We start from the raw sequence: 19,167 nt of genomic DNA on the forward strand, positions 1-19,167 counted from the left end.
ACATTTATTTTCCTTGAACTCTTGATAGGTCTGCAAGTTTCCTCAAGAGAATCCAACCAAGCTAGATTTTAATCTTTTTGAATTGTGGTCTCAGCTATAAAAGTTTTAGCTGAGGTTTTAATGGCCAGGCTTAAGTAAATTTAACAGATACACCAGCGGGTGTTCCAATTACATACACCATTAAAGGGTTTTATGTGCGGATTACAAAAATTACTATGAAAAAAAAACACAGCCCATGTGCAGTATAATTTATCAGCGGGAAAGATTTCAGTGTCCTGGAAAAGTTTCATATAAAAAGGAAGCTAGAAAAATAGGAAAGTCACAATACTCAACACACACAAAAGGAAGCGTGGAATCCCTTTGGCTCTTTACATCTAAACAGGTAAAAAAAAAATCTTTAAATTTCTCGCAGTTTTGTTTAAGATTATGAGCTATTGTGTGTCTGGAGGGCATTTTGCACTTCAAAGGCTGGTGTAGTGGTACCTAAAGGAGCCTTGTCCTTCACTGTTCTTGCCACCAGCCAAGAGACCCATCCTGTGGGGAATCCAATAACTCATTGACCAGTATTTGACTTTGTCTTGTCTTTAGCCTCTTCCCATCGAGTGAAAATTAATATGGAGAAACATTTGATTAGATAATTAGAGGCCCTGTTGGCTAGGGAGGCATCTGGTCTAGGCCTCACTGCTTTGAACAGAGTTGAGTCCTCTGTCTCTCACAGATGGTGCAGCCAGCGGTAATGCTTGGAAGACAAAGGATTGATAATCAGCAAAATGTCATTAAAACTACTGTATAGTCACTTAATGTCAAGCAACTTTATATTAGCCAGAGACACCTAGTAGAAGCTACTTCTCAGTGTAAATGGGCCAGTTTTATCTCAGGACTAACGGGGTTGAAAACCAGTCCACAATGTGGACATGGTAAGCATAAAAGGGAATTTGATAAGGAATGGATCATGGTGTTTGGATGATCAAGCAAACAGAAAAAATTACTTTAGCACTTAAAAACTTCCTGAAATATGAATTTAGAGTACAGACTGAATATCCCTTATCCAAAATGCCTGGGACCAGAAGTGTTTCAGATTTTGTGTGTTTTTGATGATGATGATGATGATGATGATTTTGGAAGATTTGCTTTACAAAACGAGGTATCTTGGGGATGGGAATGAAAACGAAATTCATTTATGTTTCACATACACCTCATACACACAGCCTGAAGGTTATATATAGTATCTTTAAAAAAAAAAAAAGATTTATTTATTTGAAAGAGTTACACAGAGAGAAGAGAGGCAGAGAGGCACAGAGAGAGAGAGAAGAGAGGTCTTCCATCTGCTGATTCACTCCCCATTTGGCCGCAACAGCTGGAGCTGCTCCGATCTGAAGCCAGGAGCAGGAGGAGATTCTTCCAGGTATCCCACGCTGGTGCAGGGGCCCAAGCAAATGGGTCGTCTTCTACTGCTTTCTCAGGCCATAGCAGAGAGCTGGATCGGAAGTGGAGCAGCTGGGACTCCAACTGGTGCCCGTATTGGATGCCGGCACTGCATGCAGCGGCTTTACCCACTAAGCCACAGCGCCGGCCCCTATATATAGAATCTTAAGTAATGTACATGAAACAAAGTTTCTTGAAGTATAATTTTCCACTTGTGGTATCATGTCAGCACTCAGAGTTTCAGATTTTGGAGCATTCTGGACTTTGGATTTTGAGATTAGAAATGCTCAACTTTAACCAATTTTGTCCACAATGGCTAGAGAACTCAGTAAGCAAACAGATGTCATTTCAGCATCTGTGTGTGAAAACCGCATAATTCCAGCTTTTATCTTCTCCAAGGTTAATGATAAAAATACTGTTCTTTTCACTAAAGAGGGTTTTATTTTCTACTCAACCCAGTCTGAGTCTATTTTGATTGTGCATTGCTGTTCCTTAGAATGGAGCTAATTCCCAAACTGCTTGCTGGGCTCATGCTGCTGACTTTATGCGTGGAAGGCTGCTCCAGCCAACACTGGTCCTACGGGTTGCGCCCTGGCGGAAAGAGAAATGCTGAAAATTTGATTGATTCTTTCCAAGAGGTAAGTTTCTCTTAGTTACAAAACAAGATGTGGCTTTTTGATTAAGTTGAACTGTAAGAAACATTCAGCATGAGCCCTAATGATTCTATCATGCTCCATCCTGGATATTCTAGGTGAGAGAAGATACTTAGAAACTAGAAGCCCTTTTTTACTTTCAATTCAGACAGGGACTAATGAAGCAAAGAGCAGGACAAGGTCCAAGATAATAAAGCAACAAGGGCAAGGATATGTTGCACTCTCAGTAGATGGAATGCCAAACATAACTACCAAAAAAAATGAGATGGAGCCAATATCTCAAGCAGAAGATAATTCTTTTGGATTTGGAAAGAAAATCCTAGAACTTCTGTATTAAAAAAAAAATCCAAAAGTTCATCTTTTCAAGTACCCATGGGACAGGCAATTCATGCAGTGGTTGGTGCTACTTGGGATGCTTGCATCCCATGTCAGAGTGCCTAGGCTCAATTCCTGGCTCCACCTCCAAGTCCAGCTTCCTGCTAATGCATATTCTGGGAGCAGGTTTCAGCCCAAGTGGTTTGGTCCCTGCCACACACGGATTGAGTTCCTACCTCCTGGCTTCAGCCTGGCCCAGCCCTGTCATGGAAATTTGGGAAGTGAACCAGCAATGAAAATTCTTTATCTGTCTCTCTGCCTTTCAATTTAAAAAAAAAAAAAGTACTAAATAACATATGTATGATATTGGGTCAGTAGTGCATTTTTGTAGTTTATACGTGTGTATCTTTATCAAGGGTGCGAACTCTGCCATTTCTTCTCACTGATAGGGGCATTCAAGTAAAGAAGTTGGACACTGGTAGACTTCAAGAGTTAGCAAACATAAGAGAACAATATAGAATAATAGGATCCCTCAAAAATGCATGGAAATTGGAATTGAAACATAATTTTATTTTGGTGCAAAAATTTTTTGAAATCCATATATACAAAGAGTTTTCAGAAAGTTCACGAGGAATGCATATTATGAAAAAAATTATGTGTGGACTTCAATTTTTTTCAACCAACTAAACTTATCTTTTACTTCCATTTTACCACAAGTATCTTGAAGTACTCTCTTAGTGGGAAACATGCTAGATTAATTACAGTACTAGCACCAGCGTTAACAAGGGTGGGGGACTAGGGGACTTGGGTTTTTTAACTGTAAAATGTGACTTCGCAGGGTTGGGTGAGAATTACACAGAAGATGCCATTTATGTTATCTGATTAATCCAAAAAATAACATAAGGCTGAGAATGGGAGACTTAGCTAGACAAAGGTAAAAGCATTTAATTTTGACTGGAAATAAACATCTCCTTTTAGAGAAATAAAGATAATTTAGTATTAAACTAAGAAGCTCCAGAATTTGAAGTCTCCTCTCCACAGATTATATGTGAAGCAGATCCCATTGAACTCTGACATATTTAGTAAAAGCCAGAAGATGAACACCAACCCTATTCTGTTTGTTAAGATTTATTTTATTTACTGGGTAGGCAGAGTGATAGATGGAGAGACAGAGATTTTCCATTCACTGATTTTACTCCCCAATTGACTGCAACAGTCAGGGGCTGAGCCAGGTGGAAGCAAGAAGCAAAGAATTCCATCCAGACCTCCCCCTTGGGTGACAGGGCCACCAAGTACTTGGACCATCATTTGCTTCCTTCCTGTGTGTATTAGCAAGGAGCTAGATCAGAAGTGGAGCAGCCAGGATTTGAACTTCCAGCTGTGCCACAACACCAGTCCCTTGTGCTTGTATTTTCTATGTGTGCACTGTCTCCTTATGAGACTCAGAGCACCTCACTCTCATCATGCCCAAGGAGAAACCATGGGCTCTTCTTCCTGTCCCCAGCCCTCCCGCATCACTGTGGAAAATGCCCGATGGCAAACTTGTCCCTTTCCAATCCCCATCTCAGTCCTGCAGCTTTCCTAGTCCCCCACTCTATTCCACAACCCCCTTGACCTCCCTCCTCAGGAAAATCTTTGGTGGGAATGAAAAAGTCATTTCATTTCTTCATCTCCATCCCTGAGAATCACACATTCTGTTTCTTCAGAGAGCCAAAGAGGTTGATCAGCTTGTAGAGCCCCAGCGCTTCGAATGCACCATCCTCCAGCCACGCTCCCCCCTCAGGGGCCTGAAAGAAGCTCTGGTGAGTGCAGGTGACCATGATATAAGGAGCTTTAGTGGTGGAGAGGCCTTGGATGTCCGCCTCCACATCCCCACAGGCTGCCTGCTGCCTTCCTGACAGCTGCGTACCTCCTGTGACCAGGCAGTCACTGTTTCATGCCTTTTCCTTTCTTAGTTAGAGGTTGAAACCCTCTATTTTCTAATGCTGGCTCCAGTCTTTGGGGTGCTCAACCAAATTTCTTCTCACATATACTCATCAAGCCCCATCAGTATATTACTCCAGGCTTAGCCACAGCCCTCTACCTGGTTCTGCAATTGTTCTTGGTGTTACACACTTTTCCCAAAACCTGGAAAAGGTACATATCAGAAATGGTGATTTTTTTTCCTTTGAAATAAACAAATTTCAAACTAGTAAATTTGTAATTCCAGAGCCGCAGGTTTTGTTTTCCAGTTTTATGGTAGGACTATATGGTCTTCAATTCCCACCAAAAATGAAAACCTAATAATCTCAGTTTTTTATGATGAAAGCATGAACAGAGTTGAATATAGAAACCGAGTCTTGAATTCAGTGGATGTTTTCTGAGCTTCTTGGTCCACTTATGTGTTACAGTCACAAGGCATTAAAGGCTAATTAACCATTACATCCGGAAGAAAGAAAGCCTGAATAAGTCATATATGAAGACGTTATAATTTTAATTTCTTCCAGTGGCTTTTTCTTTCATACCCACAGGACAGAGAAAAAAGTGAACAAACATCTTTATTTCTTTTCATTTTCTAATCTTGCTTATTGTATGACAAAAATAATAGCAAGCAATGAAATTTCCCACATGACATGAGGGAATCGAAGCAAAGTCTGGTTTAATATAAACTGATGATCAGATTTTTCTTTCATCTTCATATCTTATCCTTAAATTGTTAGTGTAGAGTTTATTTTAAGGAACTTAAAAAAGAGACAATCCGTCATATTTCTCTAGCACTTTCTAATCTAAAAAAATGAATAGGTCTGTTTCTCTCAATTTATATTTTAGCAAAAATGCAATGAAATTCCACCAGTAAAGTTAACTTTGATATGTTTTTACTCACATATTTTTTAGGATAGTCTGATTGAAGAGGAGACTGGACAGAGGAAGATTTAAGTCTACTGGGCCAAAAGGACAGACACATAATCCTGATACTGAAATTTGTGACCCTTGAAAAAATTGTGAGAATTTCAGAAATCCTTATACCAAGTTGCAAGTATTCATAATAAAGTGCTGTGTCGTGAGTAACATGATATAAATATTAAGTATTTTACTCAGAACTTTGGGGGAAAGGACATTATAATAAGCCCATTAAAGGGAACCATGCGTGTGTGTCTACAGGTTGCAGATGGTATTACAGAACACTCCCAAATCTGGCTGGAGGAAATGCTATAGAATCCCAAAACAGGGTCTGCTCGCCCAGCGTGTAGCAAGCCAAAAATGACACCAGAAGAAAAGAAAGCTGTAGCTTATTTGCAATGTGCAGAGCAAGGGGTCGGGCAACTAATGCTCAATCCGCAGACTTCTGGATAGATGAAAGAGAATGAATCCTACAGATTAAAGTAGAGGTTGAGCAGTGCACAATCAGCTGATGTGAAAATCTCTGGTTGGTCCACAGTGCTCATGGCCTTCCTTGGATTGGTCAGTGACAAGAGGGCAGAATGTTCTGAAGATGCTGTGATGGCAAAGTGGGCTCCAGCCTATCTATGGGTAGATTAGTTATTGCTTTATTTAAGTGGGCTTGAAGTTCCTGCGAAACATCTCTAAATAGTGTCTAGTGGTAGGATGTTAGCCAGGGAGAGAACTGGATTCTGAGTCTTGCAAATCTGTAGTGCTGCAGGGCCAACTTGACCCCTTGTAACACTACCTTAATGAGTTAATCCTAGTTAGCAGTTGACTTGCAATCATCACAGTGAAGACAGGGGAACTGCAAGTTAAGGAAGACTAGGGTCTGAATAACTCTACATCAAAGGCATAAGGGATGGTGGCTCAGTTTCAATGGGAAGAGAGATGAGATAACATCAAGCATCTACTGTTAACTAAAGCAATCTCATGACTCTCATCCACCCCTGCGGTCCACCCCCAAGGTGCAGAATGGCCACCTATTACCCCAGGCTTTACAAGGATGACTCAGCCATGGTTTCCATGGGATTGTAATCTAATCTTTGACCACAAAATTAAAGTGGAGCCATGGCTCAAGTTTCCTCTCACTTGGATAGATCCTTCTTTAGATTGAAAATCTACTGGGATTCAAGTGAGGCACAGGGAAAATACAGCCTTGCAGGGCTCCTACTCCAATGCCCCTTCTGATTTCACATGACCTACCTAAGTGGTGCACACTGAGGTTTGGGACTAGCATAGTGTCTTGTGTTGCTCTAACACAATACCCAACTGGTACTTTATATGGGAAAAAAGAGGTTTATTTTGACTCACTGTTTTGGAGGCTACAAAGTCCAAGCTCAGGAAGCCACACTGAAGAGGGCCTTAGGCTGTGTCCATAACACGGCAGATGGTATCGGTGAGAATCCATGACTGGTACATGCTGATGAGGTCAACTTTATGAGGTGGCCTCATTTCATAACAACTTGCTTTCACAGTACCTAATCTAGTCCCACAGGAACCAACTCACTCATTAATCCCTTTTGAGAGGGTGCTGCCTTGATGACTTAATTACCTCCCACCTCTAACAGGTTCTACTACCTCCCAGTACCAATACACTGGGGACCAAGATTCCAGCACTTGAATCTTTGGGGACTAAACCATATGGAAACCACAGCAGGGATCAAAAGTAGAGCGTTCACCTGCCTGTTTTTCTAGTCTTTCACTCACTCTAGAAATACAATAGAAGGCAGACAGTTGGAGACAGGACTCTTGTGTTCCCATGTCTTCTCGTCAAATAGCATTGCTATTATAAACCATAAAGACTAGTATCAGGCTTTGTACTTGATAGTGCACAAATATTCTCACTAACCACTGTAACAACCTGGGAAGTAGAAAGTGTCGTCTTTGCCTTAAAATGAAGAGACTGGGGGCTCTGAGAGGTTAAGAAATCTGCTCAGCAGTGTCTAGTTCCATGTTCACTGCTTCTGTATCACATTGTGATAAGAAGTCAATGAAACTGGACTTTGGAAGTTGGGTTGTTAGTTGGAGCTGAAACCTGATATTGGAGTTCACAATCAATTTACTTTAGTTGGAGTTGAAAGCAGATATTCAGGTTCACAATCAATTTACTTTTGTCACCTCGGACAGTGCCTGCACCCTACCATTGTTTTCTCTTTGAGAACAAGAGGCCTTGCAGTCAACAGCAGAGATTCCACAGGCTTATTGTTTCCCCAAGCATCTGCTTTTTTTTTTTTCTTTTTGACAGCCAGAGTGGACAGTGAGAGAGAGAGAGAGAGACAGAGAGAAAGGTCTTCCTTTTCCATTGGTTCACCTTCCAATGGCCGCTGCAGGTGGCACACTGCGGTCAGCGCACCACGCTGATCCGAAGGCAGGAGCCAGGTGCTTCTCCTGGTCTCCCATGGGATGCAGGGCCCAAGGACTTGGGCCATCCTCCACTGCACTCCCTGGCCACAGCAGAGAGCTGGCTTGGAAGAGGGGCAACGGGGACAGAATCCGGCACCCCGACCGGGACTAGAACCCGGTGTGCTGGTGCCGAAAAGCGGAGGATTAGCCTATTGAGCGGCGGCTGCATCTGCATTTTTAACTTGCATCTTTGCAACCTTTATGCACACAGACAGTGGACCAGTGTTGCTTTTAAAAAGCAATAGGGCCGGTGCTGTGGCTCAATAGGCTAATCCTCCACCTTGCGGTGCCGGCACACCGGGTTCTAGTCCCAGTCAGGGCGCCAGATTCTGTCCCGGTTGCCCCTCTTCCAGGCCAGCTCTCTGCTGTGGCCAGGGAGTGCAGTGGAGGATGGCCCAAGTGCTTGGGCCCTGCACCCCATGGGAAACCAGGAAAAGCACTTGGCTCCTGCCTTCCGATCAGTGTGATGCACCGGCCGCAGCGTGCTGGCCACGGCAGCCATTGGCAAAAGGAAGACCTTTCTCTCTGTCTTTCTCTCACTATCTGCCTGTCCAAAAAAAAAAAAAAAGGCAGCAATAGACTGAAGAAGTTGTGAAGCATGGGGACAGCTTAAGAGAAAACATCTTAGGCATGGGCCAGGTTTAAACAAGAACTTAAAATCCTACCACAACTGTAGGATGGCTCCTTCCAACCTGACCAGCAGGGATTTTACAAAGCATGCTGTACATATTCATTTTCTAAAGTTGTATTTCTTTTAAGGAAGAGGTTTCTCAACCTTGGACCAACATGGAATAATATAGGCAAATCTGAAAGAAATATGGATGTTGGGTCCCACTTCCCATCCTCAGAAATTCTGATGTAACTAGACTGGGGTGTAGCCTTCCCCCAGGTGACAACTAAGGTTCAACCAGTTTAAGAATCACATGCGTGACCAGCATTGTGGTGTAGCAGGTTAAGCTTCTGCCTGTGATGCTGGCATCCCATATGGGTGCTGGCTGGAAACTGGCCCAAGTGCTTGGGCTTCTGCACCCACGTGGGAGACCCAGAAGCAGCTCCAGGCTCCTGGCTTCGGCCTGGCCCAGCCCCAGCCATTGAGGCCATTTTGGGAGTGAACCAGTGGATGGATGCATGCGGGTGCTCTCTCTGTAACTCTGCCTTTCAAATAAAAAAAAAAATTAAATAATTTTTTAAAAAAAGAATAGCATCCTACCCTTACCATATAAGTTACTTGATACTCTTTTTTAACTTTCTCCTGTTATTCTGGCCTAATTATGCATAGTGAATTGTCACTCCCCCTCTTCGTGGAGGAACGACACAGGACCCTGCGCTGTTCTTTTGTCTGCTCGGCCCTTCCCGGGTTTGCTGCTGGTTCTTCCCGGGTTGGCTGCCATCCCTCCACCTCCGTGGAAGGGCGGTTCCCCCTGCCACTTTCCCCACTTCCACGGGGGAGCGGCACACCGCCGGCCGGCTCTCTCGGGGGCTGCACAGGTGTTCCTTCAGATAGATGTTCCTGGCATGTTGTCTCTCTCCTCCTTTATAGTCCTCTTCCACCAATCCCAACTCTGCTACCCACACGCCGAGTACGCTGCTCTCCTCCAATCAGGAGCAGGTCCTGCTGTTTATTGGTTGAACTGGAGGCAGCTGTGTAGAAGCTGTTTCCTCCTCTCCCAACGCCATATTGTGGGAGAGCAGATGCATAGAATAAGTCTTAATTCCAGTAACTTAGTCTAGTCCCAGTTGCTCCCAGTTGCTCCCCACAGTGAATGAATGAAGAAATATAACTTTTACAGGGACATGGATATTAAGTGAACTGCTACCACAAAGCTGCGAGCTTAGATGCCAAAGGGATGGATGGAAGGGTGAGAAGAACCAAATGGTTTGCATTTTTATTACTTCAGAGAAAGATAACTACAGGACCCCACAAGTACACGTTTCAACTAGCAGGGTCTATCATGAGAAAAGCCACGAGGACTCTGGGGATGATATGTCTCAAAAGAAGTGTCAGCAGGGAAGAACTACGAAGTTCAGGAAAGGTCTGATTTCATAAGTATAAAGGTAATAACAAACTAAACACACGATAAACTTCAAAACACATTTCTGTTTTTAATTTAAAAAATAAATAACAGCAAATCTGACAAAATTCTACTTCAATGCACACATCCTAACTACTCATATTTGAAACTGAATTAGTTACAGAATTGTGGCAAAGGAATTTGTGACAAAATCTGTATGAGCAACTCACAAGATTCAACTCGTGGATGAGTGTGGGTATGTGTACTGAAGAGAAGCTTTGGTCGGATCTGAAATCAGTCAGCCTGGAACCATTAATTGGAGGAAAAAGTATTTTTCCCTTTTGTAGATTAGTATGGATGATTCAACTCAGCCTATCCCAACAGAAACTTGCCTTTTCCAATTTAATTTCAAAAACAGACTTACAGCTGAATTAAAGTTTCCAAGAAAGTGATATCTGCCAATTTCCCAAATGATATGAGGGGAAGAAAGGGTGATTATTAAAATAAAGTCTACAGTGGAGTGGACCAGGGTGTGAAAGCTGAAGACTACCATGAAAATGACATTGTCTATACATTAGTATGGAGGATTATGGGAATTCATGTCAAGTTTTCAGTGTCTGCTGCATTATCACAGGCACTCATGAGTTTCAATGTACACACCTCTTTTGATCTTAATAGCCTGGTATAGCAGGGTCAAAGCACCAAGTTGGGATGAAAAATGCAGAGTCTAGTATTTGGATCTAAAAAGCCTTTACACAGAAATTTAGTTTTCTTCGGACACTAGTTTTTTATTCACTTAGAATGAAAGAAGTTGGGGCCCAAAGAGTTCTAAAGATCATGTGGCCTCAAATATATATTTTTTAGCAGATGAGGAAATTGAGGCTGGGGGAGGGACTGTAAACACAATCTTTATAGTCTTATGTTGATAGTGAGTTTTTTTCTCCCTTTCATTACACCTGAGAAGTGTGAGAAAGCAGGCACAATTTTGAACAGCCTTGCAAACACCTTTCTGGGTTTCTGGAAATAGTTCTCATGTTGGTATCTGGGAGATGGTGACTCAGGTGTCGAACAATATAAAAATTCTTCCATTTGCACACCTAAGATTTGTGCATTTAGCTGTAGGTCAGTTCCATCTCATTTTTAAAGTAAGACATCACTCCCATGATCTGGGAGTGCTTGAGGGAACAAACCCATCCAGCTTGGAAAGAGTTAACAAAGGTAGATTATTATCACAAGTCCTTATTTTTATATGTTGTTTTATCTTATGGATTTCAATGTGGCTACAGCTTTTCCTGGGTTTCCTTGGCAGGAGACCATGGCTACAATGCTGGAGAAAAGGGATTAAGGCCCAGCAGCCTTATTTAGGGTTTTGTTATCTAATATCTAATATCACTTATTTTCCAATCCTACCACACGTAGAGTCAACAGTCTTTGCATACTGGGGCTGTTTCCACTGAACAGGTTGAATTGCTTCATTCTCAGGGGCTAGTAACATATCTGATGTTCAGTAAGAACTTAGTATATGTTGAGTGAAACAATTCTTTAAACAGAAAAAAAAAAAAAAAAAAAAAAAAAAAAACAAAAAAAAAACCCTGGAAGCAAGACAAGTCACCAGTCAAGGAAGATAAAAATGATTAAACAACAACACACCAACCACAAACTAGAAACCGATATTCATAAAGGTTGTGGCAACTTAACTTTGGGGCTAATTTTACTATGTTCCAACACTCTAGATTTTCAGCAAGGAAAATAAAAACCAGTTGTTTCTCTTTTTTCCCCTGCTCCTCACCTCTTCTATATTTAATTTAATCATAAAGCATTTCTTTGACTTCGAGACAGACATGACTTTATGTCAAATGTAACTCTTTCACACCCAATAGCTTCCCTAGGAAATGGACTTTCTGATGGCCTCTGTTGTCTACCCTACTACGCTACAGATCCTGCTCAGGTCCTTTGTGTACAGGCAGGAGAAGGCTAGTATTTTCGTTACGGTGGTAAGGAAAATATGCTCAATTGAACAAGAGACAGTATCTGACCACTGATGGATCATGTGGATACATGGTGATAGGTCCCAGCCTCTGCTCAAAGACTCACTTCTCCTGTGGAAGCACAGCCTTGAGGTTTGGGGTTTCTTTCTGACTCAGATTCCCATCTTCCTATTTTAATGGCATCCTGAAAAGCAGAGCAAGGCGTCCAAAGCCCTCACGCCAGTCTGCGAGGTGACTTCGCCAAAGTTGCTCCAAGCTCCACGCGAGCCCCACATAACCATTCTGTTGCCTGTGCCCTTCCTCTGCAGACCTTGAGCTCTTTCCACTTATAACCCTCTTCAGTTCTTATTAATGCTTTGACTCTGTCATAGGTAATTATCCAAAAGATGGCATCTTTTGGAGAAGGCCTTTGTGTGCAGAGCTAACCCGCACTCACATTGCAAATAGCCTTGAATCAACAAAGGAAAGAATATCACTAATGCTTGTGCAGAATTCCAGATCCTGCTCAGGCCTCGAGGAGAAGAAAGGACCATCACTCCTTCACATATTCCATCTCATTTACACTTTATAACAATCCGTGTGGGAGGTATCATCCCCACTTTTGGAAGGTGAGAAAATGAAAGCTCAATTTCAAATACTTTGCAGGAGCCTGGAAAGTGAACAGATGCCATGACTGGGATATGATGAAACCGAAAGTCTTCAGGTCCAAAGCTTAGGCCTTTTCTATGTTATCACAGTGAAGGCTCCCATGGGTGGGGTAAAGAACAACCTTCTCCACAGTGCTTCTAGAACATGCATATGGATTTCTTGACTAGCGCACTGCACGTGTCTCAGAGGCTCTGCTTCCTCGATCCCTGTGATGAACCTGCATGTCTCTCCTACAAAGGGTAGTGGTGAACAAGGCACACAATCAAAGAGGCAAATGCAAATTCTCACACTTGAACTCTCTTTCCCTGCTCTCTCCCTTCCTTGCAAGGTCGTGAAAAGGCCCCAGGTGAGCTTCCCTCTATGTTGACCTTCAGGAGTCACAGTCGAAAGCTTTCTGCTTTGCCACAAATACCTCAGTAGTGCATAGAAGTACCTGGGACATTTCAAATATTATTCCAATGAGGAGTAGATATTAGTCTGTCAGCGCTGTCCTGAGGATCTAAGTGTTATCTGGGTGTAGCCTGTAGCATGCTGGATTGTTAGTAAGCATCTGTAGTACATCTTTCTGTGGGTAGCCTGTTTCATCACAATGAGGGGGTGGTTTGGATGGCCTTTAAGGCTCTTCCAGCTCACAACACTTGCACCTTCGTGTGGTTATCTGTGTGTGTAGTATTTGGTCATCTAAGTCACCCCATTTTTTCTTCTGAAAGGAGCACTGACATTAGTGCCATCAGCAAGTAATCAAATCAATTCCACCATGAAGAGGAATAAGTAAGACAAGGGAAATATTGCACTGTATTCTCCAGGGTAAAATCGGGTAGCAGACGGGGACCACTGAGTCATCCACATTGGTGCTGGGAAAGAAGCTGTTGAATCCAGGCTCTCAAGTCCATTGCAGCCAGTGATTAGAGTGCAGAAGACGGAACAGGACAAAAACCGTGTGTGCAAAAGGCAGCGTGTCAAAGGATCTGCAGTCTGAGGAGAGAATGCCATGCAGTGAGGATCACTAGCTGGGAGAACGGTGGCACTGCAGTGAGGGCAGTGGACCAGGAGGGGTGCTCTCCTGTGCCTCAAGTGGGTGGCGGTGGAGGGTGCTAGCTAGAGCTCAGGGCTCACGCATGAATCCTCATTTCCCAATGAGGAGACCCAATCGCATCTGAAAGGAGCCAATCTGCGTTAAACATGTTGTGTTCTCTTCCTCACAGGAGACATGGTAGACATTAGAAAGACAGGATTATCGTGGCCACTAAAATGTACTTGGTATCCTCCTCTTTCAAGATGCTAGATGGGACAGGTGTGTCCCGGTGAGGAAAGCAGCTGTCTCAAGCACAGCTCTTCAGAAGCAAGGCAAGAAATCCCTCCAGGGAGTAGATGACTGGAGCTGCTCCACTGCTTCCGGAGAAAGGGGTCCAGGCTTATTCAGCCCTGGTGTCTCTGCAGTAGATGCCGAAACTCAATCACGGTGAAAGAGAACTCTCCTTTGAAATGCACGGGACACGGCCAGTTCCGGAATCCCGAGTGGACTGGAGGGGATGTGGCCTGGCCTCACACCTATCAGAGGGGAGCTTTCGAAAGAATAAAACCAGCTGGACCTCATCCCACATTGGGAAAGGCAGTCGGCATGGAGTTCATGAAATGAGGACACAGTCTCCCTGCGGCCCATTCCCAGGCAGCATCTGTCCAAAGGCACTCGGAGTCTCAGAGAGAGGGCAAGACGCTCACTGGGATCCAGGCTCAGAGGAAAGGATGCCAGATTTCCGAGCTTTCGGAGGGGGCGGGGGTGGCGCTTTGGCTTCTCTTCGGACAGGCAATGGGGGAGCGATCTGGAGGGCAGACACACAAAATTAGAAATGAGGCTTAGCTTTGTTCCCAATCCTGCCTTCTCCTCCCCATTGCCTGCATTGTGCTCTAATTCTGAAGTGATCTCAGTCTATCTTGGCAGCCTTTGCAAGGTGCAAAGACAAAGGCGTCTGGTTTATCCTTGCTTGTTCCTCTTGAGCTAATCAGACACACACACGAAGTCACTGCTGTATCCCTGGCACTTGTGTCCCTGGCATTTATATTCAGAAGGCACTCAATAAATATTTGCTAAGTGAATAAGGAAACCTACCTGAGGCTTTTTCCAGAATGATGGTTTCCTCACTTAGAAGAAGGAAACTCTTGAAATGTGAACAGAGACTTACTTTTAATGTCACCCACCTGTACCCAGGGTAAGGTGCAGACAATGGTTCTGCCTTCAATCTTATGAAAAGGTTTCAAGAATGAACCAAGGATCAAACTTCAGTGATAAACTACGTGAGTAAACTTGTGGCCATGAAGACTGGAAAAAATGCAGTCTTCCCCAGAGTGGTGCTTCCTGACCACAGCTGTCAGCTGTGGTTTGCCTACCTCTGCAGAATTCCTCTGGCTGCTCTCATAGGGCTTGCTTTTGGGGGGAGGTGGAGGCGGGACAGGAGCAGTCACTATTCCATCTGTCTGCAAAGACGGGGAGCCTGGGACACAAAGATGAGGGCAGAGAGAACAATTTGTTAAGGAATCTCATACAAATACTGCTTTGTATCAGCCTGAACCATCTAACATCTAATCCACACTGCTAACACCATATGCAGAAGACCTCTCATCCCACATGACAGAAGTCACACCTTTCATTTTCCACAAGGCTAAACAAGCTTCACAAGCAGTTCGGAGGGGAATGTTCTGGTTTTTGTTTGGGGATTTTTTTTAACCACTAAGCTAAAGATGAGAACAGATTTTAGAACTTATGATATTGCTCTATTCTCTGATATATTCCACCGTGCTTAGGTAAATATCCACTCCTCCAAGAAACCCTATCTGATACCCACATTTCCCCCATGGATGGCAGGAACCCAATTGCTTGAACCATCACCACTACCTCCCAGGGTCTGCACTGGCAGGAAGCTGCAAGCCAGGGATGAAAACCAAGCACTCTGATGTGGGACAAGGCATTCTGACCAGTGTCTTAACAGCAAGGCCAAATGCCTACCCTCAGAAAATTATAATAAGTAACAGCAGTCCCAGGTTCCTTGCCAAACTGCAGCTTAATTGCCTTACACTACCACTGAATTGAACCACCCTTCTAGTCTCATTTTACATGGCAACTCTGAATAGAAATTGCTCAGTTTCAAAAAAAAGAAATACTCCATTCTGTAGCCAAAAGAACACCAGGGATCCAGGAACACTTACTTAGGGTCCTGGCAGCTTTAGGAGTGAGTGGAGGTGGGCTCAAGGGTGTTGACTGAGGAGGGGAAGAACCATGGAACGGGGTTAGCCGACTGTCCGTCAGCTGCAGACTCTTTGGCCTTTGTGCTTTCCTGGCTGGGCTCTAGTTGCAGGGGGAAAACAAGAGAAAAAGATTTCATGGTGAGGAAGGATGAGTTCCAGAGGACTCTGAACAGTCCTGTTTGCATAGCAGAGATCTGTGAAAGAACATAAATCCAGGAGTCACAGGTAGGCTTACCTCACTGCCACGCGCTAGGCACCAGGGCAGGGACACTACCTGGGAATCTCTGAACCACAGATTATGTTCTAGCTGGCCAGAGACTTAATTCCAACCACTGTTGGACTGTGTCCTTTATTTGGCAGTGAACAACTGTGATTATCAGGGAGAGTTGGTTTTGCCATACATAACAACTTGATGTGCCTTAGGGAAGAAAAGGAGCTTTATTTCCAAGTTAAAAGGAACGACCGTGTTGGGACTGACTCATGGAACATGGTGGTGAGAACCACAACTCCCAGCGTCAACCCACATGTTACAAGCTCTCCTGCCAATATTGACTGGGGGACTCAGCATTCTCAGGATGTGTTTTTCTTACCACAGTCTGTGATCTGACAGGAGCACAGGCTGCTGTGTCCCGAGACAAGCCACAGCCAGGATGCTCACGGGTGACTCACTACTATGAAGTGGATGCGGATGGAGCTGTGCCTGCAGACAGCGGGGGCTGGGGGAGGGGCCGCAAACCCTTTCTTCTTACCAGCAGATCAGGTTCTGGAGCTTTCTCTGCGATGACCTGGGACTTGCTCAGACTCCAGTCTTTCCTCTTGAACTTGCTGATCCGGTTCTCACTGTCCTCTCTGAGGGACAAATCTTCAACTCTGGCACCTGATGAGGCCCTGCGCTCCAAAAGTGGCTCCAGGACTGACCTATTAGCCAGAAACAAGGGCAAAAAGTCACGAAACACTGATCCATCGATGTTCAAAATTCGTTCCAAAAGGACCAGGGATTGTGACCCTTTAGCCCAATTCTGACCCATGACATCAGTCTCAAGTTCCAAATCTGAATTTTCAGTTGCCAACCAAACCACATCTCAAAAATATACAGAAAATAAATCATCAAATGACTGGAAAAAAGTATCAGTGAATATTTATCTGATCCCAGGAAGAAAACATCTTATTAAATAAACAGGCAAAGGCAGACTCCACAAGTCAAAGAGTAATAGGCCGCTTTATACAGTGAATAACAGTACACACTCTAGTCAGACAGCTGGCATTCAAATCCTACTATATTTACTTGGTGGTTCATCTTGTGCAAATAACCTTCTCGTGCCTCAGTTTTTTAATATGTAAAATGGGGTTAACAATAATATCTAGTTCACTGGTTTGTTGCAAAATGCTTAGAACAGTGTTTCGTATCTGTAAGCATGTGTTAAAATCTGTTCATTACAATGACAGATTTCCAAGCACCATAGTGATCACTGACCCATTCAAGAATCACGATTAGATGCTGTACATAGAGTTTGGGGAAGAGTTTGATGAGAAGCCACATAGACACAAAATATCTCCCCATAAATTACTTAATTTTTTAATTTTTTTATTTTTTGACAGGCAGAGTGGACAGTGAGAGAGAGACAGAGAGAAAGGTCTCTTCCTTTGCCGTTGGTTCACCCTCCAATGGCCGCCGTGGCTGGTGCACTGCGCTGATCTGATGGCAGGAGCCAGGTGCTTCTCCTGGTCTCCCATGGGGTGCAGGGCCCAAGGACTTGGGCCATCCTCCACTGCACTCCCTGGCCACAGCAGAGAGCTGGCCTGGAAGAGGGACAACCGGGACAGAATCCGGAACCCCGACTGGGACTAGAACCCGGGGTGCTGGTGCCACAAGGCGGAGGATTAGCCTGTTGAGCCGCAGCGCCAGCCCCATAAATTACTTATTAATTCCAAATGGAAAAATAGAAGCAACACTGAGAAGAAAACGGGCAAACTCTTAACCAAGTAATCAACTCATGTGACAAACACAGAACCAATGGTCAAAATGTACTTATGAAGATGATGCCTAAAAAACAGAACCTCACACAAAAATGCACAACTGTGCTCCCTTGCAGCTTAAGGAAAGGGCAGAGAAACCCAACTCAAGGGAGATTCTGTGAAATAACTGGCCCAGGATTCTCAAAAAGGTACAGGGTACCCTTGGAGCTGCTACTTGGGATACCGTACCCCATACTGGAGTGCCTGGGTTCCAATCCCAGCTCCATTTCCGATTTCAGCTTCCTACTAATGCACACGTTGTGAGGCAGCAGGTGATGCCTCAAGTGCTTGGGCCCCTTCTACTCATCAGGGAGACCTGGATTGCATTCCCAGCTTTTGGCTTCAGTCTGGCTCAGTCCTGGCATTTGGAAAATGAACCAGAGGATGTGGGATATCTTTCTGTTTTTCTGTCTCTCAAATAACAATGAAATTTATAAAGATTATGAAAGATAGGGCCAGTGCTACAGCATAGTGGGTAAAACTGCCGCTGCAGTGCTGCCATCCCACATGGGTGCCAGTTCAAGTACTGGCCGCTCCTCTTCTGATCCAGCTCTCTGCTGTGGCCTGGGAAAGCAGTGGGAGATGGTCCAAGTGCTTGGGCCCCTGTACCCAAGTGGGAGACCCAGAGGAAGCTCTTGGCTCCTGGCTTCAGATCAGCCCAGCTCTGGCCATTGTGGCCATTTGGGGAGTGAAGATGGAAGACCTTTCTCTCTCCCTCTTCTGTCTGTGACTCTGCCTCTAAAATAAATAAATAAATAAATCTTTTAAAAAATATGAAAGACAAAGGCTAAAGAAACTGTTCAAGATTCAAGAAGACTAGAGACCCAGCTAGATATAATATTTGCTTCTGGTTGGATCCTGTACCAAACATTCCTATAAAAGACACTGGAAACGCTTTTTCACTTTTAAAAAAATATTTATTTATTTAGTTGAAAGGCAGAAAGAAAGAGGAAGGGAAGATGGGAGGGAGAGAAGGAGAAAGATCTGCTATCTGTTGATTCACTTCCAAATGACTGCAATGGCTGGGGCTGGGCAAAGCCAAACCCAGGACCTAGAACTCCATCTGGGTCTCTCATGTGGGTGGCAGAGGCCCAAGCACTCAGGCCATCTTCTGTTGCCTTCTCAGTTTAAACACACTGAGCCTCAACACTAGCCCCATTACAAACACTGGAATTAATTAGAATAGGCATTCCAGTTTAAAGTAGTTCATTAACATAATGATTCCTGAAATTTTAACTGTACTATAAGGGTACTTACATAAGATAAAATACTGTCTTTACAGCATGATGTGCATATCCTACCCTTAACTGGTAGAGTAAGGTGGAGCTGGGGGAGGTTGGGAAGTGGGGTACGGAGGGAGCAGTATTGCTTATATCTGCTAAATTAGCATCTAACCACCCAGGTCTGATTAAATCATATTTGGCTCTATGAGAACAAAAGCTTGGAGGGATGCGAATGGCATTATGGCTCAGCAGGTTAAGTTACTGTGTGGGATGCTGGCAACACACACTAGAGTTCCAGTTGGAGTCCTGGCTGCTCTGC

The 19,167-nt window shown here is 44.0% G+C and overlaps 2 protein-coding genes across 2 annotated transcripts in view; one reads left to right on the forward strand and one right to left on the reverse strand.

Moving 5' to 3' along the window:
• The first annotated feature begins 278 nt into the window (after nt 1-278).
• GNRH1 (gonadotropin releasing hormone 1) lies at nt 279-5,452 on the forward strand. The gene is made up of 4 exons (XM_008249443.4): nt 279-382; nt 1,922-2,063; nt 4,100-4,195; nt 5,268-5,452. The coding sequence occupies exons 2-4, from the start codon at nt 1,923-1,925 to the stop codon at nt 5,307-5,309; spliced, it is 279 nt and encodes a 92-aa protein (XP_008247665.2). The 5' UTR covers nt 279-382; nt 1,922; the 3' UTR covers nt 5,310-5,452.
• Nucleotides 5,453-9,801: 4,349 nt separating this feature from the next.
• DOCK5 (dedicator of cytokinesis 5) overlaps nt 9,802-19,167 on the reverse strand; it is a 222,176-nt gene continuing 212,810 nt past the window's right edge. Inside the window, exons 49-52 of the mRNA XM_017338016.3 lie at nt 16,359-16,527; nt 15,571-15,709; nt 14,755-14,858; nt 9,802-14,189 (exon numbers count right to left, since the gene is read on the reverse strand). Coding sequence (XP_017193505.2) covers nt 14,085-14,189; nt 14,755-14,858; nt 15,571-15,709; nt 16,359-16,527 — 517 coding nt within the window. The 3' untranslated portion in view covers nt 9,802-14,084. The remainder of the gene's footprint in view (nt 14,190-14,754; nt 14,859-15,570; nt 15,710-16,358; nt 16,528-19,167) is intronic.

Source organism: Oryctolagus cuniculus, chromosome 2, assembly GCF_964237555.1.
Source record: "Oryctolagus cuniculus chromosome 2, mOryCun1.1, whole genome shotgun sequence".
NCBI classification, from domain to species: Eukaryota; Metazoa; Chordata; class Mammalia; order Lagomorpha; family Leporidae; genus Oryctolagus; species Oryctolagus cuniculus.

What these genes read in the sequence shown, in the direction of transcription:
- GNRH1 (XM_008249443.4), top strand. Translation starts at nt 1,923, where the DNA reads ATGGAGCTAATTCCCAAACTGCTTGCTGGGCTCATGCTGCTGACTTTA. An exon ending in TGATTGATTCTTTCCAAGAG is followed by an intron (nt 2,064 to 4,099) that starts GTAAGTTTCTCT and finishes CTGTTTCTTCAG; the next exon opens with AGAGCCAAAGAGGTTGATCA. An exon ending in GGGGCCTGAAAGAAGCTCTG is followed by an intron (nt 4,196 to 5,267) that starts GTGAGTGCAGGT and finishes CATATTTTTTAG; the next exon opens with GATAGTCTGATTGAAGAGGA.